The sequence below is a fragment of the Syzygium oleosum genome, unplaced genomic scaffold (genome assembly GCF_021117445.2).
Source record: "Syzygium oleosum isolate NSW1041296 unplaced genomic scaffold, Sole_v2.1 Sole_v2.14, whole genome shotgun sequence".
NCBI classification, from domain to species: domain Eukaryota; kingdom Viridiplantae; phylum Streptophyta; class Magnoliopsida; order Myrtales; family Myrtaceae; genus Syzygium; species Syzygium oleosum.
The window spans coordinates 5,422,597-5,446,802 of NW_026607498.1; the positions used below are offsets into that span (position 1 = coordinate 5,422,597).

At 41.5% G+C, this 24,206-nt stretch overlaps 1 protein-coding gene and 1 pseudogene across 3 annotated transcripts; one reads left to right on the top strand and one right to left on the bottom strand.

The window, feature by feature from the left end:
* Positions 1-5,424: 5,424 nt before the first annotated feature.
* On the top strand, positions 5,425-22,889 carry LOC115691822 (protein SENSITIVE TO UV 2). 3 transcript variants are annotated; one of them, XM_056317890.1, is made up of 12 exons: positions 5,425-5,934; positions 6,059-6,097; positions 6,573-6,691; positions 7,813-7,904; positions 8,014-8,354; positions 8,667-8,735; positions 11,478-11,560; positions 12,398-12,730; positions 12,863-12,969; positions 13,165-13,325; positions 13,518-13,714; positions 22,088-22,889. In XM_056317890.1, exons 1-12 carry the CDS (start codon positions 5,527-5,529, stop codon positions 22,254-22,256), a joined length of 2,118 nt encoding a protein of 705 aa, XP_056173865.1. In that variant the 5' UTR covers positions 5,425-5,526; the 3' UTR covers positions 22,257-22,889. The 3 variants fall into 3 exon arrangements, with proteins under 3 accessions (XP_056173865.1, XP_056173863.1, XP_056173864.1); XM_056317888.1 differs by lacking the exon at positions 22,088-22,889 and adding an exon at positions 14,221-15,183; XM_056317889.1 differs by lacking the exon at positions 22,088-22,889 and adding an exon at positions 14,221-15,183 and having other exon boundaries at positions 13,527-13,714.
* On the bottom strand, positions 15,850-19,215 carry LOC115691830 (disease resistance protein RPM1-like; annotated as a pseudogene).
* Positions 22,890-24,206: the final 1,317 nt, after the last annotated feature.

Sequence of the window (24,206 nt, forward strand, 5' to 3'; positions counted from 1 at the left end):
AAAATTTGTTATCATGTCTGCAAGCTCTTGTGTAGTTGGGATACCTTGATCATTTTTCCCAATAATTAATGGGTACCTACTTGATTCATAGATAATGTGATTAATATAATCGATCATAGTGTAGGAATTGTATGAAAAATTATGTTCTTTTTTTTTTGTTGATCCGATGTTGGTCCACAGATTTTTTTTTTATTTGTCTAGGAAAACTTGTTGAGACCTATTCCATGGACCCGCCCAACCGGCCTTGTAGCGGGCGGTCCACTGTTCCGGGATGAGAACCGCCCACCCGGACCATGCACACCCCTACGTTTGACCACTCGGCACTCGGCCATCATTTTCGGACTTTTACTTTTCATGCAGGAGATTTGACTTTATGAAGAGCCTTAAACCTCCGCATGGAGAGAAGGGAATGGGGCGACACGGAGCAAGTGCCCTAAGATCCGTTTGTTCGAAAAAAAAAAAGGGATAAGTGCACTACAAGTCCTAAAACTTGTCACAAAAGTGCGTTTGAGTCCTAAAACTTGCAAAAAGTTCATTTGAGTCATAAAACTTGTCAAAATGGTTCATTTGAGTCCTAAAGTTAACACCGTTAGATTTACTAACGGAAAATGCTTGACGTGGCGCGCGTGTCGTTTTAATTATTTTTCTTGAGACACGTGGCGCCACGACAGCAAAAATAAAAATAAAAATAGAAAAAACTGAAAAAAAAACCAAAAAAAAAAAAAAAAAAAAAAAAAGAACCGGCGGTGGCCAAGCCCGGCGGCCACCGTAGTGGCCGAAGCCCGCGGCGGGAAGGACCGGCGAGGTTGCTGGGCCTTCCGAAGCCGGCGACCCTCGCCGGCCCAGGCGAGTCCCGGCGAGGGTCGCCGTGCCGGGAAGGCCGGCGACCCTCGCCGGTCCTTCCGTGGTCGTGCGCGGCCACCGCCGGTTCTTTTTTTTTTTTTTCCTTTTTGGTTTTTTTTTTTTCAGTTTTTTCTATTTTTATTTTTATTTTTGCTGACGTGGCACGTGTCTCAAGAAAAATAATTAAAAATGACACGTCGCGCCTATAAAAAAAAATCGTTTTCAAATGATTATTTTTCAACTTTCTGATATTTGGACAAAACTATTTTCCATATATCGAAAATAACAAGCCATGAAAAACGACTTCTTCTTTTGATAAGAAAGGAAATCACAAAACAAATAAAAACTAACTATTTTTCTTAGAAATGAGTTCCATGGGAAATATTTTTGTTTATCATGAAGTTTTTAGTTAACCCAATCTAAGTTTGTTGTTTTTAAGTTCATGAAAAACTTTTTCCATACATCGATTAATTTTTCGGCATTCAAACACTGTCGTAGAACGGTTTTCCTTCAAACAAATGAACCCTAAATAAAAAAGTCATCGCATTTCAGTTGATTGTCATAAAATCATTTATTTAATTATGTTATTGATGATAACCCAATTTGTTATAAGGAATAAGACAACTTTTTAACTTTTGAGATCATACAACTTTTCTAAAAGTGATGAAACCAATTTTACTCTTTTAGCTGGATAAGTAAATACTTTTGCGGCACGAATAATAACCATTTTGGTTTTTGAAATACATTTCTGGCCATTCTCGGACTAGTTTCTGAAAAGAAATACGCGTTTAATAATGACACGAAATTTCTCTTTCAGGAATATAAATTCGTTTGATAATGAAACAAAATTTTTTCCTTTTACGCTCTTTTCCATTCATCGATAGGCGGGAGAGGCAGCGATCAGTGAGGGGTGGCGACAGCTTCGACGGGAGGCGAGGGCGAGCGATGAGGAGTTTTTTTTTTTTTTTTTTTTTAGAAACAGAAAAGTATAAAAAATTTTACTTACATTTCTATTCCGAGAAGTGAATGCACCTAGATTACGACATTTATATACTTTCTACGTAAAATCTTCAGCCGTTGGAGGATAGGCAGGACGTGCATGATTACTTTGAATGGGACGCCTTCTAATTCGAATTTGAAACCTGCGAAGTCGGATCTAGAGCCTGACGACTCCGCCATCATTTTCTGACGTTTACTTTTCATGCAAGAGATTTGACTTTGTGAAGAGCCTCAAACCACCACAGGGAGAGAATACAAAGAATAGATGAAAGGACTCAGGAAGGGAATGGGGGGACACAGAGGAAGTGCCCTAAGATCCGTTGGTTCGAAAAAGAAAAAAAATCGTTTTCGAATGATTGTTTTTGAACTTTGGATGGCGAAAAATCAATTCATCTATAAAAAAAAACATTCCCATAAATTGAAAATAACAAGTCGGGGAAAATGATTTTTTAAGGAAATCGCCGAACAAATGAAAACTGACTATTTTTATTAGAAATGATTTTCATTGGAAATGTTTTCATTTATCATAAAGGTTTTAGTGAACCCAATCTAAGTTTGTTGTTTTTAGTCCATGGAAAACTTTTTTGTACATCGATTAATTTTCTGTCATCCAAACACTGTAAAGTTGAAAAACAATGTCTCGTAGAACGGTTTTCCTTCAAACAAACGGATCCTAAATTAAAAAGTCATCGCATTTTAGTTGATTGTCATAAAATCATTTATTTAACCATGTTATCGATCATAACCCAATTTGTTACAAGGAATAAGACAACTTTTTAACTTTTGAGATCATATAGCTTTTCTAAAAGTGAAACCGAATTTACTCTTTTAGTTGGATATTTGGGGGTACGAATGATAACCATTTTGTTTATGGAATAGATTTCTGGTCATTCCTGAACGAGTTTCTGAAGAGAAATACGCGTTTGATAATGACACAAAATTTTTCTTCCAGGAACAGAAATTCGTTTGATAACGACACAAAATTTCTCCCTCTTGTGCTCTTTTCCATTCATCAACGGGCAACGGTCAGCCGGCGGCGATGAGGAGTTTTTATTTCTTCTTTTGTTAAAAAAACAGAAAAATATAAAGAAATTTTATTTCTCATTTCTGTTCCAAACTTATTTATGAAGTAAATAAATTTTTTCAAAAATAGAAAAATGAAATATCGCTACTAAACGGATTTCTATTCCTAAATAGATTTCTATTCCAAACCGATTTTTGAGAATAGAAAAATAAAAAAAATAGAAAAATATAATAGTTATCATGCGCACCCTTAAAGACACGACATGATCAATCAAATTTGGACCGGGGTGGGATTTGACTCGCATACATTTGACCATGTAGTGCCTCGGTCCCCTCCAAGCCGACCGAGAAGACCGAGCGCCAACGCATTTCCCCACGACTCGGTCCAAACGAAATGTCCCCACTACATCACTTCCAGCAATATTGTCCCGCTCAAAACCAAAAAGAAAAGAAAAAAAAGAAATCAATAACAATAATAATAATAATGTAGTTATAGTTCCGCTAATTTAGCGTATAACAAGTCAAGATTGGCGACCAACTCCACCTAGAAAAGACCAACCGCACCCACGTTTGACCCCATCGGCCAATACGAAAAACGCTTCGAAGATCGTATAAATCGGGAATTCAAACTCGGTGGAATCCAGCCACACGAGAGAGAGAGAAAACCTCATAACCTGTCCCTCGAAATCTCCGAACCACTTTTCACAAACACGAGCCGCCTGGAGAAGATGGTGGTGCAGCACAAGACCCTCCTGACGTGCTTCGTCCTCGCGCTCCTCGTCCTCGCCGCCGCCGCCGCCTCCTCGTCGCCGACCCACCAGGCCGCCGGGGGGATCCACCATCACATGCCGCGGAAGCACCGCGCCGGCAGGCAGCACCCGCACCACCACCCGCACGGGGCGTGGCGGAGGAGGCCGTGGGGGCGCCGGGGAAGGCATCCTGGACCTCAGAAGCAGCACCTCGTCGAGCCGGCAGCCTGCGAGCATAAGTTGCGGGCTCCGCTGTAGCTCTCTTATGGCTTCCCAGCTCGCTAAAGTTTGAGTTCAAAAATGTATCTTTCAATTCGCAGTGTGGTTTTGTAAGGGAAGGTTTTGATGTTCTGTGCATCGACGACGGGCCAAGAGGAGGCTGGCGAGGCCGTCGCCGCCCTCGGTTTGTTTGTTTACTTTGGTGTAGCTTTTCCGGCGAATTATACATTATGATAATATGAAATTCTGTGCTAGTCATGGCAGTCTTTACGGGGCCTTGCAATTTCTCAGCTTCAATGTAGATCTTTTTTCCAAGTCTTGCATACTAAGTTGTTTTATCTTTCTGCGAAGAAATACAAAAGTGCTGTTCTTTTTAATCACCTTTCTATTTCGTTCCAAGAAAAGTTACCTACATACTTAATTTACAGAAAGTGACGCGATAAATTATAGATGGATAATTAATAAATAACAGAAGTAATCACGGGTCATGTCAATCTGAAAGGAAAATGAGATAGATGTGCACAGACAATTCTGCTTTCTGAATTGGGTAAGTGCACCTTGGCCCTTCCAAGCTTTGCTTAGACAACACAGTTTCGCCCTTACTAGACTGACTTTAATATAATCCCAAATCGGGGTCTAATAAGCAGACCGCGTTCAATCATTCAACTAGATTATGCCGAAATTACTTTGTGAATTGATTCGACAGTTTCGTACTTACGTGACATCACAATTCTCTGTCTATCGCATCTATTCTCTTAATTTATTTATCAAGAACCTCCTTTTCATAATAGTCAAATCGAGAAAAAAAAAAGTATCGAAATTTCAAACTCGCGAACGATAAATCAAGAATCGAATCGAATCGAGTTTTGTAAAATATCTAAATTAAAATTCAAAAACTAAGTCCCTAGATAGGTATATATTAAATTGTGAACGAGTCGAATCGCTAAATCAATGGGAGAGTCGATAAAATATTCATGATGTAGTAAATTATAGATTTATGTAGAACTTTGCCTTGAATCAAATGTAATGCAAAACACTTAAGCCTTCTCCCACTTTACATCTCTTCAGTATTAAAAAAACATCCATAACACGTAGATGATTAGAATTTTCTCTCACTACAGTCCCCGTTCACCTCTTATTTCCTTGGTTGGACCCATTCCACCCTAGAATCGAAAATCGGATCGGTTTATCCCGGTCTGGTTCTTGGATTGGTCCGGTTCCTGGATTGGATCGCTCTGGTTTAGGTTTCGGTAATTTCATTTTCTTTACTTTTTAAAATAAAATAAAAAAACATATCGATCCAATTCGATCTGGACTATTCAGTTCCGCACTTGAAATCAAGAACTCGACCGATTATCTCCGGTTGCAAGAACCGCCGGAACCGATCGGTTCCACCCGATTTCTCGTGTACACCCTTAATTTTCTACCCCGCAAGCCCACCACCGGGGGAGGAAAATAGAAAAAAAAGATAAAACCAAGACGAGGCAAAAGCCGAAATTAACCGAAATTCCAGGGCCAAACCGTAATTAACCATCTCATATTTCAGCCCACCTCCTCTCCTTCTCCTAAGCCCCTCCCTTTCTCTCTCCCTCTCACTCTCTCTCTTCTCTCTGCTCACTCCTCCCATGGCGACACCGCGACGCGAAGCTCCGGAACTCACCGCCCCGACCTCCGCCGATCGTCGCCGGGAGATATGACGATGGACGAAGACGGCGAAGGGTTCGAGGAGTGGGACGCCGATTTCCTCGACCAGGTCATCCAGGTCGAGGAGCGAGCGCTCTCCTCCGCTAATCCTTCCCAAACCCATCCTCAAACCCCCTCTCCCCTGCCTCCTCCGGCCACCTACCTGCCCCCTCCGCCTCGGCCCCCGCCGCCGCGGCCGCGCCAGCTCCTGTCGGCGGCGGCGGCGGCCGCCTCGGCCTCGGCCTCCTCCTCCTCGTCCTCACTCCCCTACGTCGCTTCCGTCAGCTACTCGCCTCCCAGGGAGCTCTCCCAGAGGCCGGCGAATGGGGCCGCCAGGACCGCGTCCGCATTGCCTTCCTCGCCGTCGCCGGCGTCGCGCTCCGGGAGTTTTGAGGAGTTCGAGATTGAGAGTCTAAAGGTAGGGCTTTTTGAGGTGATGGATATGGTCTGCGTTACTTTCGGTTCGTATGGATAGCTTGTTTCGTAGCTTTCTTATCGCCTTTTGGTGAGTGATGTTTCGGTTGTCTTTCGATGTGACACAGGCAGAACTCGGGTATGTTCGGAAGGAGTGCACGTACCGGGTATGTTTCTTTTACTTTGATTAATTTGATTACGAATTAGCATGCATTGTTGCTAGAGTCTTCGAAGATGTTTTGGCTATAAGAAATATCTTTTAGTCTTGCGGTTGGGTTGCTTTTGGTGTTTTCATTATTTAAAGTTGAGTCTGATGATAATGTTAGCAAACTGGATATTTGTATGTTTCTCCAATACCATATTGGCGTGTGGTTTAACACATAACTCTGCTAACGTAGTATTCAATCGGTAAAGGGTTGTCTTTCCCTCTTCTTGTTTGGAATATGCGCGTGCTGCTTTCCTCGTGTTCTTGAATTCTTCCCAAACTACTTATGCATCCGTGAAGATAGCTGAACATCCATGTGTTGTTCTCTCTATTCTTGTTTGTTCTTCACTATTGGTTGCTTGTTTCTGCAGTCCTACTATACCATGACGAATTTCTTTTATAGTTGAATGAAGAAATGTTATTTAATGAACTCTCAGGAGCCGGAGCATGCTAAATTTAGGAAGGAAAGAGGAAGAAAGGAGGAGCAACTCAAATCTGTATCTTCTCGTGATGGAGGGAGACTTACTGATAATCACAGTTCAAAGAGAATTGGCTTGTAAGTGAAGCTCTTTTTCCTGGTTCCTCAGTCATTGATTTCAAGTCCGATGCTTATGAAGGAGGCAAAGGCAATGAAAGTTGGATATATGTAATTTGCTTCTAGCAGCAAGAGGAAAAGTATTTGTGATATGGCTTGTAATACTAGCATGCGTGACCTAAAAGACAGCATGAATTGTGTTTGTTCAGACCTATTCCTCTTAGTTTTCTGGTACTTTTCATGCTTTGATGTAATGAGCAATGTACCATGAGAGCTGAGACAGTTCCTAGCAGATAAATCTTAGTCCTACAGATCTACATAAGCTGGGCTTCTTCATACATTTGAATGGGTCAGCAGAGTCAACATACGGCCATTCTTTTTTTTATTGGTCATGGGTAGCATTAGTCAAACTACCTTGGAGTATCTGACATGCTTATGTATATTTAACATGCAATGCAGCATTCCTGAATATATACTGCAGCTTAAAATGATCTGATGACTGCTAACGGTTATTTTCAGAATTTAGTTATCTGTATCTGTCTTTCAACTTCTAAAATAACTTTTTGAATGCTCTCTTGATGTCTCTTTCTTTCATTCTCAAATGATTTCACTGAACACTACCTCTACAAAGGTAAACCTCAATTAGTTGCTTCAAATGCTGTCGTACTATTTATTTTCTCCACCTGTGAATTGCATACAATTTACAATTTCAGAAATGGCATATGTAGTCTTTTCCTTTTGGCCAGAACAATATGTAGTCTTGTACTTTCTATAACCAGCAGAGCTTCTGAAAAATTTCATTTTAAAGACATTGTAATCATTTGCAAACCAGACGCTTTGCAGAGAGTCTTATTTAGTTGAATTAAAACGATTCTTCACTAGTGTGTTCTGGTGGTTGTCATGCTTGGTTTTGTGAGTCATGAATGAGAAGCAACACATTGACAGAGAATGAGAAGCAAATGATTGACAGTGAATGCCTCGGAGCACTTATTACGTAATACTGGTCTAGATACACATGCATTTTACAATTTTACTCATTCAGGACAACGTTTAACTTGGAAAAGTAACTGTTTTGTTGGAGCCTTTACATGTTTGATTTTGCATATTGAGAAGTATGAATTTTAAGAAGTCTCTTATGGCAGGGATCAGGGAGTGCCTACTTCAGCCACTGTCGTGCTGGAAGTTGAAAATGCAAAATCGTTAAGTAATCAGGCTAGCTCTCAGACTAAGATAGGTAGGCATTGATTTACGATGTTTCTTAAAATGGTCCTAAAATTTCTTCAAGGTTTTCGTTCTTTCGACACAGGCTCCTGACAAATTTGTTATGTGCCTTTCTCTGGCAGAATCAACCTCTAAAACTGTTGGAGTTCAAACAGATGAAGCTGGTGAAACTACTGGCATTCAGTTCAATAATGATCTATATGCTCGTCGGGGTCTCTCTAGGAAGTTACTATCTGTGTGGAGTCCTTCACTTTACCAAAATGCTGGAAGAAGTCTTCTTCCAAAGTTGTATGTAGCTTGTCATTCCCTTTTCAGATGCATGGGCATAGATGTATCCTCGAAAATCAAAATGGACTCTTTGGCAGATGGGAGCTCTACTGATTTTTCTTGGTTGTGCCATCCGTATCCTCTCACTGCTTCAGAAGCTGCTAAAATGTCTAAATTTCATTCTGTTTTCACAAAGGTAATATAATATTCCTGCACATGCTACATTTTTGTTAAGTTGTGATCCTGTAAACATGCAAGGTCACAAGAATTAATTGGCTGTTGGAGATAATGATTTTTTTGGGTTGTATTCTGTTGCCGTATATTTCTTCATATATCATCAGTAAATGGGAAGATGGTATAGCTCTCACTTATCCTAAAGAAAAATAAAGGTGTCAAGGTTGTGTTGTGTCCTCAGTCTAGTTTTGCATTGTCTGTTGTTTCCTTTGTTGGTTCCTTTAGAAAAAAGGAAAAAACTTGAATGTTGATGTCATTTCGAACTGTGATGCAGGTTAACAATGGAGTGTCCCAGTTAGAAGCCTTGATCGAACCCCTGTTTGATCTTTGTCATTTAGACAATGTAAGTTATGAAGACTGCTTTAGTGGCAAAGTTTAAATTTGTTCATGATCTAATACTATAGCAAGAATTTACTTTTTTTCAAATCTATTAGCAAATGCTGAAGGCTACAATTATTTAATAGCAGGAATGGTAATTCCAAGATAGTCTTCTGCTGTAGGAGAACAAAAGTTTAAGAAGGTGCAATATGTAAAGATTGCATGTGTTCCATACTTCTGATTTGTTCTTTCTTTTTTTATTCCCTTGCTTTTCTTTTACACAGTTGGTCTATCTGAATGCCCCGAACCCATTGTCCTATCGAGTAACTCAAGGTGTATGTCTATGAGAACGCTATATGTAAATAGATGCATAATCTTGTAAATAGGTTCCCGTGTAAGGCATTTTGCCTAGGGGCAGTACAACCCTCGGTACCATTTTATTGAAACTTTGTTTATCATTTAAAAAGGAACAGAATTAGGATGGTGGTTCATAAAATGAATTGTTAAATTAAGTAAAAGTTTTCTATTTAAAGCCCTAAGAGTCTGAATATTCTAGGTGATCTCGTCCATTGTGATACAAACCTAGGATAGTTTCTTTCATGATGTCCTTACTTATGAATCTCTGAGGGTAAGAAGTCATTCACATCCTTCAGGTCGGAGTCTGCACTTTCCTTTGTTTTTTCATGCAAAGACATTTTTACATACCACCTTAACATGCTTTTGACTGGGAAGTCCCATATGTTTGTTTATGCCCTCTCAGTCACTGGTTCAGTGATCTTGATTAGTCATTTTGTCTTGTACGTTGTCCCTATTCAGCTTAGGGGTGAGGGAGGTTGATTGTGTGATGCTTCTTTCTTGATTCTTGTATATCTGTTATGTTAAGGAACTTGGTGTGCTTAATAGGGGTTAATAGTACTAGGGGTGAGCGGTTCAGGTTCGGGTAGGTTCCGCCTGGAACCTGGAACCTACCTCGTACGGGTTCCTCAAAATGAGGAACCTGGAACCTACCGTCGGAACGTGGAACCTGGAACCTACCCTGTCACAGTTCAGGGTCGGTTGCCAGGTTCCAACGGTTCTTTTTTTTTTTATTTTATTTTTAGTTAATCAAAACGAAAATGAACATTCATAAAAAACAATACAAAAGACTAATTATAGAAAATGAATCCAGCAATGCTCCATCAACCTCTTTCTCTCCTTGCACACCCGAACCCTCTCTTCTTCATCAATTCTCAAGCGGCACAACCCATTACTAATAATCCAATATTGCAATTCTAGTCGGGGTTCACCTACATTCACCAATTCAAGGTCTTGAAGCACGCTAGGAGAAAGTCACTGCCCTAAACAGACCACGTCCCATAAATTTTGCTCAGCTCACGCTGATTTCAAGAACCAAGAACCAAGACCCGGTTCCCAACCCGGAATGCTATTCGCATAGATCACGGTTCCCTCACCAGATTCCACTCCCTTCTAAGTAACAAGCGCCACAACAACCAGAACAATCTATATTCGAATTCCTTTCTCGAACACAGAAAGTACAGCCGAATGAGCTAAAGGACCTTCCTAGAGAATATCCCAAAATTCTCAAACACAGAAAGTCATGAGCATTATCAAGAAAAAGAATTTCCCAACAAGCAGACGACCCACCTACACCTTCAAGATCGCTTGAACTCCCCACTCAGCTATGAACCATCTCGACCTCAAAACGCAACCCACCCAAGATCCGGAAATCCTATCAGAAAAATGTATGAAAAAATAAAAGAAAAAAGAAGAAAAAACCGTCCTCCGTCCACCTCCTCCTCTTGCTCACTAAAAGGGAACAAAGAGAGCAGCAACGACGACGGAGCACTACAAGAAAAACCCGGAAAGAAAAAAAGGAAAGAAACAATATCCAGCTGCTCCAGAGTCCACCAGTCCAGAGAGTACTCTTCGCTCTCGCCAGAATTCTCTGCTCAGAGCAAATACTCTAACAATGTACTATTTAATCCCAGAATAATGAAGAAACCCATAAAAAATAATAAGGAACAGAACAAGGTGAGGACAAGAAGAAACGTTCGTCGAGCCTAACCTGGAAAATGTCCGACAGCGGCGAGCCCGAATAATCGGAGCGAATCCGCGTGGGGAGATCACGAGACCTGCGGCGAAGAAGGCGGAGCGAGGCGGAAGCGGGAGAGAACCGCGGAAGCCGGAGCGAGGAGCAAGGCGAAAGCGAAGCGGGAGCAAGGAGCGAGGCAGAAGCGGAACGAGACGGAAGTAGAAGCAGGAGCGACCGAGGCGAGGAGCAAGGCAGAAGCGGGAGCGAGGCGGAAGTGGAAGCGGGAGGGACAATGATGGAGGATCGGTGATTCAAGAGGAGAAGCTAGATCGGTGATTCAAGAGGAGAAGCTAGCATTTGGGAATTAGGGTTTCTAAATACCAAATGTGTAGTTTATGTTTTAATTTTTAGGGATCCGGTTCCTAGTCCGGGTTCTTGGTTCGGTTCCGGTTCCTATAGGAACCGGGAACCGGAACAGGAACAGCCGGTTCCTAAAAACGGAACCGAGAACCGACCCTCTGTCCATGGAACCGGAACCGAACCGGACCCACCGGGTCCGATTCTCGTTCCCGGTTCTACCCGGAACGCGCTCACCCCTAGTTAATACCTTCTTGACTGTGCATTTTTCAGCTGCCTCCTTTTTTCCCATTTTCTTTCTGGCTGAAGTTGAATTTATCCCCAGATGCATATTTTTAATCTATATTATGTTGGGTGACCTTTTTTTCGTGGGTACAGGTCAATATTATACATAGGTCCCTCTGTATACTGCACCTGATTCTGAAGCATCTATGTAGCGAGGAAAGGAAATGTGGTGAAAGGTATATAATTGATTCTTCTCATCGATCATTTAACTTCAGTTCTCTGAATAGTAGTGTCTTCAATTTTTGACATAAGATGTTTGCTTGTTCTTTTCTGCCGTGAAGTATTTTATCTGCGTTTATTTATATGCTTGAAGAACTTGAGCAATGACTGCCAATAAAAGCAGATTTGAGTAGAATGAGTACGGAAAACTTGAAGTTTGATATTTGTGTTATTATTTACATGAATAATAAGTAAATGCATTTTCTGGCATGACATTGACAAAGGTCATTTCCTTAGACATTCTTTCCTTTGTTGTATCAATAGTGTTTCTGTGACACTGTTTTCTGATTCTGTGCATGTTTTAAGACGGTCTCGTTTTAGTAATTTGATGCAGGGTCAGATCATATGTATTTGCTTATTCATTTTATAATCAACCTATGGAATTATTGGCCTATCTAACTTATATGTTATGTCCACCACTTCCATGAAATTGTATTAAAAATTTGTGGTGAGGTTACCTTTTCGCGTAGCATATGAGTGGTGACATAGAGAAAGTATTTGATGGGATGGATACACCACGTGGCAGTGATGAAGTGGTGTAACCGACCGATTATTATTGCCCGTGTGATATGGATCTCATCTTATCAGTGCATGTGGGTATGTGTCTCACCTTTAATTGGTTCGCTACACCATTTGTAGCTGCTATGGTGTGTCCCCCATATAAAATGCCTGCACGGTTTTATGATTGGTGCCGAAGATGCCGTGTACTTTGATGTTATGTTAACTCTGTTTAATAAAGAAATATCTAGATGCTTATGAGCTTTAATTTGATTTTTCCAGTGCACTCTACTCAGGGAAAATATCACAGTTGAGGGACTTCTATCCAAGAAGAGTTTTTTGTGCATATGTGAATATGGAAGTGGAATCAGTGGACACCCTCTTTCTGTGAATTGGGATGAGAGATCTTACAGTGTCTACGGTTCACGGGGCTTAAGCTCTTCTGGTCCAGAGATACAGTTGATGAAGAGCCATAGCATGCTATTGTTCTCCTTTCGAGACTGGGCTTCTGTCTTTGAACTTATGCGTCAACTTGTGCAGAAGAACACTGAAGAATGTATAAGGGTAGAGGCTGTCTCCATCATGAATTTGATTCTGCTAAGGGGCAGTGCTTATGAGCACAGGGAAAAGTAAGCTCTTATTGCACCTGTCAGTTAAAATTAGAACAATTTAGGATTAGCAACTTATATACTGTCAAAGAAAAATATGAGCAATGATTTGACTCTTTTTTAAACTTGACTTAATTGACTTCTAATGATCAGGTTCGGATGTCCACTGGTTCTTGAAAGCATTTCGACACTCCTAAAGAAGGAATCTGGATTATGTGTCCAAGAGCAAGCATTACATCTGCTGTTCCTTCTATTAAATAGTATGTGCAGTTTACGTGATCCTTTCCTTTTGAATTTCATTCTAGGAGCGTAGACTGAGACTTAAGGGATCATATTGAGGTTAATTAGCAATGTTGCCTTAGCCATGGGCGTTGAAAGTGGGGCTTGGTAGATGTGCTTCTTAGCATAAGCTCATAACCCATCCTTACAATTTAAGTTTCTATTATTATCTGTAGGTCCAAAAATCTTGGAGACGTTCTTCTGCGGTTTTAAAAATAGGGAATGTTCTTCCTCTATGGATGGCAACGATGACAAAAACATTACAATTTTTCGAGGATCTGATGTTATTCTTGAGGGCTTGGCAGATTGTGTATCTTCTAGGGGAAGTGGCATACAAGTAAGGATTGTTCTTCAGGTGTTTTTGTGTTCTATAGTTGCTTTGATATACATTGACATTGCACTTATACGATAATCAGCCAAAAGCTTATTTCTTGTTTTTGTCATATATATTTTAAGTTAGCATTCCTATTAATGATAGTACGAATAAAATCATCTCTTCATTGGAATTCCACTTAATGTCAACTTGTAGGACTTGAAGCTTCAAAGAAGAGCAACAATGCTTCTGGCATTTTTAGCCTCATCTGGAACAACTGGCTTTGAAATCCTTATGAATCACAAGCTATCCAGTGGAGCAAACTTCCTTATGTTGATCTTGCAAGCATTGATATCAGAGATGGATGCGGAAGCAGGAGGCCCTACTGAGCCACCAGAATTCTTGAAAGAGAGGTACTTGATTATGACCAGCATCTTGGTGTCTTTTTGGCTCTACTTCTTCCTTTGCACATGGCTTGATTTATTGGTTTATTGGAGCAATTCCCTGTAGTATGTATGAAGATGATGTTTGTTGTGAGACATTGCTACTTCAATTTCCTTGCCTCTTTAGTTTGATCTTTAGTGCCTTTCTCCTGAGTTCTCTAGAAGCCAGTAAGAAATACTTTATTGTACAAAAGGTGACAAGTCCCGCTGCATGCCAGTACAAGAATGATGTACTTCTGTAAGTGGCTTCACTAACTGTGGTCTGTACCATGACAAAACTAACTAAAGATATTCCAAGGTTCTACAGAGTATTCTGATTGCAGTACTCTTCCTTCTAATTCTTCAGAGTATCGGTCCAGAGTATTCTTCAGATACCAGTTGATTATCGATCCTGTGACATCCCTATCAGGGTCTTTGCTGTTGACTTAGTTTCTCTTCCCTTCCTTTCTCGTGCACTAACCAGTACTATTTCTCAGGAGCTTACTGATGCGGGAAGCTTTGATATTACTCAACCGGCTTGTGTCCAAACCTGTGTATTCTGCTAGCTTACAGATGTTGACAAACAGCAGAGATATGGCCTGCTTGACCATTACCGTAGCAAACCGGATGTCCCAAAGAAATATTAGGATTACACAACTAGACAGCATGCATAGGCAGATGAGGGAATCTGAGGTCATTGAATTGGGAAGAGCATTTAAACGAAGAGTTTATGCTTATCTAGGCGATCATGTATCATGAGAGCCCTCATATAACCGAGTGCTATGAAATTTTTGATGGCATCGGCATTTGTTGAAGCCAGCTGAAAAAACTGAGCAAGCAAGGGCCCCTGCTCACCTTTTTGGGACGACGGATGCATTAGATGGTGAGTTTTGGCACACTTAAGAGGAGCATAATCAAGGAGGACAATTTTGTCGCTGAGAGGATTATCCCTAAAACTACTGAACCTGGAAGCTGAGGTTTTGGTCGGTTCAAGATTCCAGCTTTTGTTCTTATCCTCCGAAGGGTGTGGCTGGTCGGTTTATGTAATTTGGCTACTATAAAAGCTGTCGGAAATGTACTTATCCCCGACAATGTAACGGAGAACATTTTTTGGCATGCCGGGAAGTTTCGCCATCAATAAGAATGATTTTGTATGTGATGCTGTTCGTTCATGCTGACATTTTAGCAACCGACTTCATTGAATGTTTTCCGACTACACATATTCTGGTCCCCTCGGGTAGCTAGATGATATGATCTCGTCGACAGCATTTTCAACATAAAACTACTCAGCGAAAAGGACGGGAGCCTTAGCGAGAGCTTTTGTGTTATTCTTTCACACCAATCCAGGAACTTCTCAGCATCTTTGTATTGTTGAGACCAGTCCTGTTGTGGATACGTCTGCCAGCATGTTGTTGAAGACGTTGCAAAATTTACAGAAATGAACGCGATTTTTTGATTGATGAGCTTCTCCTCTCCATCAAGATTCCACTCTTATGTGAATGGATATTTGTATGGCTAGAGAAGTTGATTGTGGTCTCTTTCGTTTCACTCCTTGCTGATTCTTTGTGGATTCTCCTCCTAATCGGTTCTAGTTATTGTCAGTTGGAACTGCCCGCCTCAAGTTCCTTTTGAGTGCAAATTCCTGGAAAATTCGATTCAGGATTGGAGACCAACTTTTACTTAAAATTGCTGTTCGTCGGGGTTGGAGAGAGAGAAATTTGTGACACCATGGAAAAAGAATGTAAGTTCGAGGGGACAAGATCTTCGCCAGAAGTTTCACGCTAAAATTCCCGGCATGGGAACGGTATACGACTAATACAACTGTGAGAGACTTGTCATGGTCAAGGCAGCAAAAACCCTTTAAAAGTCTCTATCCGACGTGCAATTCAGTGGAGAACTCCAGGAGGGTAGGCATTTGTTTGAAACCAACGCAGTGAAGATGGACTGAATGAGAAAAACATGCGAAAGTGCCTTCAATTCGCTGATTGTAGAAGAGCTAAAAGAGTCTAACCAGTGTTTTGTTTCCTTCGCTAATTGAGGACACAATTCATGAGAAGAGCAATGCTGAGACAGCTCGATGGACGAAAGCGACTCTAATTGCTATGCCCAAAGTCCCTCATTGGATGAAAGAGGTCTTCTTGAGTGATTCATAAGTAAGACTATAAAGACCTGACACGTTCCATTTGGGCTAAGCATGCAAAAGTAACCATACGAGATGGTGACAAACATGTAATTGGTTTCTCATAATAGCAGAATTTCATCTTAAAGCTGCACAAACTCCAAACAAGTTCAAAGCTGAATACACACCACCCACTTGACCCTTTCTCTTATATGAGGAAAAGGGACGTTGCGCATAAATGCTTGCTAAATGCCATTTACAGACCCATGGTAACCTTACAGTAAGCGTTTGAACTTTTATCACAAAGTAACAACTATTTTCTAGGATCACAGTCATTCAATCACTCATACCTCGTGAGATGTATTATACTACATTCTAGGCTCAGCTGCTCATTTTGAACACGGAGGAAATTCAATGCTCCTCACACAAATGCCTTGGTGAGCACGACATCCCATCCCCCACCTCTCCGGTAACCATAATATACTTCTGGAACATGTGCCACTTTCAGGTAATCACCATCTTGTCCATCTCGCCTAAGTTTCTTCACTAACTCATCAGGCATGTCAATGAACTTCAGTACTTCCAGCTTTTCCAGGTGCTCAATACCGTACGGAAGCTACTCCAGCAGCTTACAGTTCTCAATAAACAACTCCTCAAGACAAGGCATCGATCCCTTCTCCACTTCCACGCATTTGAGTTTGTTAAAAGAACCAAGGATCAGGTAACGTAACTTCAAAAAGTCGTTGGCTTTGAAACGCAACTTGGTTCCTTCATAAACCTGAAGTAACTTGAGATGCACAAGATTAGGCAAATTTCCGAGAGACGACAGTGGATTATTCTTTAGCTGACTACCTCTCAGGCGCAATACCATTAGGCTATCAAGAGATGATATCCAACGTGGTAATGCCTCCAGACGTCCAGTCAAGGAGATTCTCTGGAGAAATGGTGGTGGAGAGGAGAGGGGTTGTAGATCAATAATCTCATTTTCAGTGACTGAAGTTAGAGATAATGCTTGAAGCTTGGTTAGTTTTTCAATCAAAGAGCACAATTCCCTTCCATCTTCTTTTTTCAACTTCAAGATGCCTAGCCTGTCCAATTGTTTCAACTTTCCAAGCTCTCTCATTAAACTGCTGTTTCTCTCGTCACCTGCTTCTATGCAGCAGAGCTTTTGCAGGGACTCTAGAGCCCCTATTCCTTCTGGGGACTTGAAGCCGTACCTAAACCATGAGTAGGCTGTATTTTCATAACGATATACGAGTAGATGGCGAAGTCGTCGGAGCTTCAAGATCACAGCTGGCAATTCTGTGACATATGTGTGTTTAAGGTCTAGGGTCTCTAGGTTTTGAAGCTTCCCTATGGAATTTGGAACAGTTCTCACCTTGCTGTACCTGAAACTTAGATATCTCAGGTAGCACCACTCAGCAACTTGAGCTGGGAACCTTTTCAATGAAGCAGTTCGCAAGTCCAGAACCGTGAGCAGTCTCATTTCACTCCGTAGAATAGCATCCGTGGAAGATCTCTCTACCCCAAACATGTATAAAGAACGTAGTTGAGACAATGACCTGTTCTGTTGCATAGCTTGCAGGTTGTTCTGTATAGATATGCGACGAACTTTATCCGGCCATTTATGATGTTTTTCTATGGCTGTTTCTGCAAAGCCTTGGTTGCTCGACTTTGAAGTAATAATATCCAGCAGAAAATCATGGATTCGGCAATACTTGATCCTTCCATCGCTCGTTTTAACGGCAACCTCTATCAGGCTTCTGTTCAGGAGCTCATTTAAGTAGTCCCGGGCTACTTCTTCTACCGTCATGCCTTCTTTCTTGTCTACAAATCCTTCTGCAATCCATAATCGAATTAATCTGCCACAGTTAATGTGGTAACCCTTGGGGAATATGCTCAAGTGCAAGAAACAGGACTTCAAGTAGTATGGCAGGTCATCAAAACTAAGTGAAAGGACTCTCTTCAAGGTATTCAATTTGTTGTTGCAATCAATTTCAGTACGAAGACTGCGACGAACCAGATCCCATTCATCCTTCCTTCTCGTGTCCTTTGAAACCAAAACACCACTGATGGCCACAATAGCCAGTGGTAATCCCTCACACTTTCTTAGAATAAGTCTACAGGTCTCCTCCAGATGAGGCGGGCACGAGTTCCCCTGAAATGTCTTTACGCAGAAAAGCTTCCATGACTGTTCATCTGGCAGTGGCATCATCTTGTAAACCATCCCTCTGAATTCCCCGCATGAGGTATATGCTAAATCAGAATTCCTGGATGTGATGATTATTCGGCTGCCACAGGTGTTGTTCGGCAATGCATGTTTAATTGCATCCCATTCATTTATGCGCCACGCATCATCTACAACGATCAGGTACCTTGCTTTTTGTAGCAGGTCCTTGATAATGATCTTCTGGCATAATCTGTCCTTATTGTCTTCTAGAGGAGGAACTGGTTCTTGGGTCTCCCTCATAATTTGTAGAACCAAGCCTTGGAGGAGCTCTTCTATATTTGGAGATTGAGAAAGAGTTATCCAAGCACGTACCATGAAATGTTTCTTCACTTCTGGATCTTCGTAAACTTGCTTCACTAATGTAGTTTTCCCCAGTCCTCCCATCCCCACCACTGAGATTACTTCCCGTGTGGAAGCGCCCTCAATCAGCCAGCCAACCAGCCTTTTTGTTGGTTCATCAATGCCCACGAGCTCAGCTTTGTCGAAAAGAAGGGCATTCCCTCGCTGGTCCTGCCATGTGTCGTCTGGCTTGCTAGAGTCATGGCGATGTTTGACTTTATTTAATTTGTCTTGCATTCTCCACTGTTCATCACATATGCTTTTGATTCTGGAGTTGATAGATTGCATCTCCGATGCAATTCGGTATCGACCTTTCATGTTCTTGATACAGCAGGACATCTTGGAGAGAAGACCGGCAAAACCAACTCCGTGATCATGCATCAGGAGAAGTTTGAACTCATCAAGAGCGTCTTCAGTGTCGTATGTGATCTCTCTCAGCTGCTTCACCCAAACTCTGACTTCCTCATCACTCTCTTCTAGGGAATCTGCAACCCTCAGGAACGCCCTTATGTACTCTAATTGTCTCTTCACTAAAGTAACTTCTTCCCCGGTACATCTCAATAGAACCCCATTCTCTAGAAAGTCCTTGAGCTTGTCAAGTAGGTAGTTTACTGCAATTTCCGCCATGCTCTATTTTGCAGATATCGATGTTCTGGAGAATACACCCTCTAACATAGTGCTTCCATAGGCTGCGGGCTTGGAGTGGAAATGGTCGAGCTTCTGACGTCTAGTCATTGCATCAGTTCATGGCTGTTTGGTCATGATGTACACCCGCTTAACAAACTAAAAAACCTTATGCTCTTTGTCTAGACTAAGTTGAAAATGACATTATTGATATCTTTTTGTATGATTGCATGCTACTTAATTTGCTTGGTTTGTGTATTAACACACCTCTGTGCATTTTTTATTAAACTGTTGTTCAGCTTTGTCAGATGAAATGATAAGCAACTCAATTAATTTCCAACCACTCTTGTTTTATATCTCGGGAACTTCTCAGAAACTTCTCAGAAACTTCTGATATGGTTCTAATTAAATTCTTGTTTTACTAGTCAAGTTGACTGCAAGCACTGAATATGTTTTCATGTTAATGTTAATGAGAGTGACATTCCTGAATGGCCATCGGCATCGGCCGGCTATTCATTTCAGATTATTATTTCTGGTGAAAGTTACTGAACATTTGCAGTCAGTTATTTTGTTTCAGAATACCATTATTATAAAGGGTTAATACCACGAAAAACCCCAAACTGGTACACTTGTGACAATTTTACCCCGAACTAATTTTTTGACTACCAAAAACCTTAAACTGGTACACCTGTGATAATTTTACCCTGAACTATTTTTTTGACCACCAAAAACCCCACACTGGTACACTTGTGACAATTTTATCATGAACTAATTTTTTGACCACCAAAAACCCCAAACTGGTATACCTGTGACAATTTTACCATAAACTAATTTTTTGACCACCAAAAACCCCAAACTGGTACATTTGTGATAAATTTACCCTCCATTAATATCCGTTAAATTGGATAAATATAATGAAAAATCACAAATTGGTAAACTTGTGACAAACAGAGGGGTAAACCCTCAACTGGTACACCCGTCAATTACCATGTGTCATCAAACTTAGCGATTTGACAGTAAAATTTAACGGAAACTAACAGAAGATAAATTTGTCATGGGTTTACCGGTTTAGGGTTTTTGATAGTTAAAAAATTAGTTTGGGGTAAAATTGTCACCGGTAGACCAATTTGAGATTTTTGGTGGTAAAAAAATTAATTCGGGGTAAAATTGTCACACGTATATCAGTTTGGGGTTTTTTATGGTCAAAAAAATAGTTTGGGGTAAAATTATCATGTGTACCGATTTAGGATTTTTCGTGATATTAACCCAAGCTTTCTAAAGCTTTTGTTGTTGAGTAAAAAGAATACTTTGGGGCTTTATGGTAATGAAGCTACTAAACTTCATATAGAACTTTATAGCGGACAAGACTTTTGAACTGTCGCCCTTCTAAACTAAAAATTTTTCATTCTGTTCTAAACTAAAAAATTTCCATGCTCTTCTTTGACTCTTAAGATAAGAATAGCGAGAGTGTTATAATTTTCGTACAGCGTTCACTTGAGTGTCATAACATTTTTTTTCCGTTCACTTAAGAATAGTGAGAGTGTTATAATTTTCGTACAGCGTTCATTTGAGTGCCATTTTTGGCATATCATCCTACATAGATTTTTTACTTAATTTTCCATTATGATGTGGAGTTTTTAAAAATAAATGGAATTCCTACGTGAAAATTTTTGTCCAAGACATTGTTTTTCTTTGCTTTTTTTTTCCTGTGCCGGTGAGGGTCACCGGCGACCCTTGCCGCATGCGAAGGCCTTGCCCTTGGTTGGCGGGGCTGCGAAGGCCTGAGGTGAGGCCATTGCTGGCCGTATGGCCGTGAAGGCTCTAGGTGAGGCCATCGCCAGCTGCAGGAAAGGGCCTTCACGGCCCCGCCAGATGTGAGCGAGGCAGCCCTCACCTAGTCCGGCGAGGGACTTCGCCTACAGCTGGCGGGGTTGTGAAGGCCCTGGGCGAGGCGGCCCTCGCCTAGATTGGGGGAGACCCTTGGCGAGGGTTGCCAGTGAGACAGAAGAAAAAAAGGAAAATAAAAATAAAATTCAAAAAAATAAAAAAAATTGTCCACGTCAACACCGGTGGTGTCACGTAGGATGACTAGCATTCATGCTGGATTTTCCGGTGAGACAAATCCTTGATAGCACTTAAGTGACCGATTTTCAAATTTGTAGCACTTAATGAAAGAAAAAAAAGTTATGACACTCAAATGAGCAAATTACGAAAGTTATGACACTTTTGTTGTTTTTATTCCTTGATTCTTCCATGGCTTCATGCCAATAGGAAGCACCATTCACTGACACTACTACAGAGATTTTATATGTCCACCTTCAAGCAAATTTCTAGGCTCTAGTCTCTAACAAAGTCAGATTTCTTGCCCTTCCCAGCCAAGTGAGAAATAGACCAAGTCTAAGTAGGACGGTCTCTGGTACGGTCATGTGTCCACACATTTCCCATATAAATGACGTGAATTGTCATTAATGTGGAAAATTGTAAATATGATTTATATATTTAATGTTCTTCTAATGTCGTAAATCATTGACTTCGCTCGAGTTAATAACTTGCAAAAATGAGTTTTCTGTTCAAAGTATACTCAAGAGTCCTTAGATAACAACTTGCAAAACTATTGTGTGTCGATAGCCGGTGACATTAGCTTTAGAAATAGAGGGGCATCAACAAATGCCTTGATAATATTAAACTAATGGCACCCTTCTGGATAAGTTTAAGAGTCACCGGATAAGCTTACACTAACTGTAGTCCGTACCATGACAGACTAACTAAAGATACTGCAAGGTTCTGCAGAGTATTCTGAATGCGGTACTCTTCCTTAATTCTTCTCTATTTGATGGTTCATTTGTTAGTTAGTTAAATTTAACACCTTAGTCATATGGCAGTGCCATTATCTTTGAGAATTGAAGGTGCTTATGCTTGCATTTAGTTTCTGCATATTATTCTTCAAATACCAGTTGATTTTCAGTCCTGTGACATCCCTGTCGGGGTCTTTGCTGCCGACTTAGTTTCTCTTGTCTTCCTCTCTCGTGCACTAACCTGTACTATTTCTCAGGAGCTTACTGATGCGGGAAGCTCTGATATTACTCAACCGGCTTGTGTCCAACCCTGCGTATTCTGCTGCTAGCTTACAGATGTTGACAAACAGCAGAGATATGGCCAGCTTGACCATTAACGTAGCAAACCGGATGTCCCAAAGAAATATTAGGATTGTGCAGCTATAGACAGCATGCATAGGCAGATGAGGGAATCTGAGGTCGTTGAATTGGGAGGAGCATTTAAACGAAGAGTTTATGCTTATCTAGGCTATCATGTATCATAAGAGCCCTCATATAACCGAGTGTTATGAAAATTTTGATGGCATCAGCATTTATTGAAGCCAGCTGAAAAACTGAGCAAGCAAGGGCCCCTGCTCACCTTTTTGGGATGATGGATGGCATTAGATGGGGAGTTTTGGCACACTCAAGTGGAGCATAATCAAGGCGGACAGTTTTGGCGCTGAGAGGATTATTCCCTGAAACTGATGAAGTGAAAGCTGAGGTTTTGGTCGGTTCAAGATTCCAGCTTTTGTTCATATGCTCCGAAGGGTGTGGCTGATCAGTTTATGTAATTTGGCTACTATAAAAGCTGTCGGATATGTAATTATCCCCGACAATGTAACGGAGAACATTTTTTGGCATGCTGGGAAGTTTGCAATCAATAAGAATGATTTTTGTATGTGACACTGATCGTTCATGCTGACATTTTCATGACCGGCTTCATCGAATTTTTTCCAACTACACGTATTCTGGTCCCCTAGAATGGCTAGATGATATGATCTTGTCGACAGCATTTTCAACATAAAGCTGCTCAGCGAAAAGGACAGTAGCCTTAGCGAGAAGCTTTTGTGCCATTCTTTCACACCGACGCAGCAACTACTCAGCATTTTTATATTGTTGAGACCAGTGCTGTTGTGGATGCGTCCGCAGTAATTTGGAAGTAACAGCATGCTGTTGAAGATGTTGCAAAATATGTAGGAAATGAATGCAATTTCTTGATGGAAGAGCTTTTCCTCTCCATCGAGATTCCACCCTTATGTGAATGGATGTTTGTATGGCCAAAGATGTTGACAGTGGTCTCTTTCGTCCTCCTTGCCGATTCAATATGGATCCTCCTGGCTCCTTCTAGTCGGTGCTTATCGTCGGTTGTCACTGCCTGCCTCGAACTCCTTTCGAGCGCAAAATCCTGGAACATCCGATTCATGTTCAAAGTTGTTTTACTTTGCCTTTGTTTGATTTGCGAAAAATTTCTTTTTGGAAATGAGTTAACGGACGACTTATAATTAAATTTGGGAAAATTCTTTTTTCTTTTAAAAATCAGAAATTATTTTTCAAAATATAACTATACATGGACACTTGAATCAAAGACCATAGCACTTGAAAATGGAAACCTCGATGCCCGTGTGTGGGTGCTCAATAATTGGGCCCGGATCCCAGAGGCTGAACCTGGGTCTATAGAGGCTAGGATTGGGTCTTTTGAGGCCGGATCTAAGACACTGGTGGCTGTGCACAGGGTACCCGGCTCCCACGCCCAAGTCATGGCGACCGAGCCTGGGTCCACGAGGCCGGGCTCGGGAGATAGGTGCTTGTGCTTGGGTCCCAACGGTCATGCCTGGATCCTTAGTGGTTATGCCCCGGTACTCGACTCTTGCGCTTGAGTCCCTGGCAGCCATGCTCGACTAAATGGCTCTCGCGCTAAAGTGACCAAAGCCCATGCTCGGGTCCATCAAAGCTCGGCCTGGGTCCATAGAAGCCGGACCCCTGTCTTTCGAGGCCGAGCCTGGGACACCAATGCTTGTGCCCAGGTCTTTTGTGCCCATGCCTAGGTACTCGGATTCCATGTCTAGATAACAGGCAACCAGCCCTGGGACCCCGATGCATGTGCTCTGGTTCTGGGCAGCCATGCCTAGGTACTAGGCTCGCACGCCCAAGTCACTTGCACTTGGGCCGATTCTATAAAGACGGGGATTAGGTCCTTTAAGGTCAGGTTCAAGAACCCAGCCCGGTATTTGTGCCCAGGGTTCTGATGGCGATGCTCGAGTACACGACTCTTGCTCCCAGGTCACCGGCATTGGGGCTTGTGTCACTTGAGGCCGGGCCTCGGGACCCCGGTGCCCTTGCTTGAGTACCTGGCTA

Coding starts and splice junctions, on each gene's coding strand:
- LOC115691822 (XM_056317888.1), top strand. CDS start 5,527: ATGACGATGGACGAAGACGGCGAAGGGTTCGAGGAGTGGGACGCCGAT. Junction 7,905..8,013: donor TAGCTCTCAGACTAAGATAG/GTAGGCATTGAT, acceptor TTTCTCTGGCAG/AATCAACCTCTAAAACTGTT. Junction 8,355..8,666: donor TTCATTCTGTTTTCACAAAG/GTAATATAATAT, acceptor ACTGTGATGCAG/GTTAACAATGGAGTGTCCCA.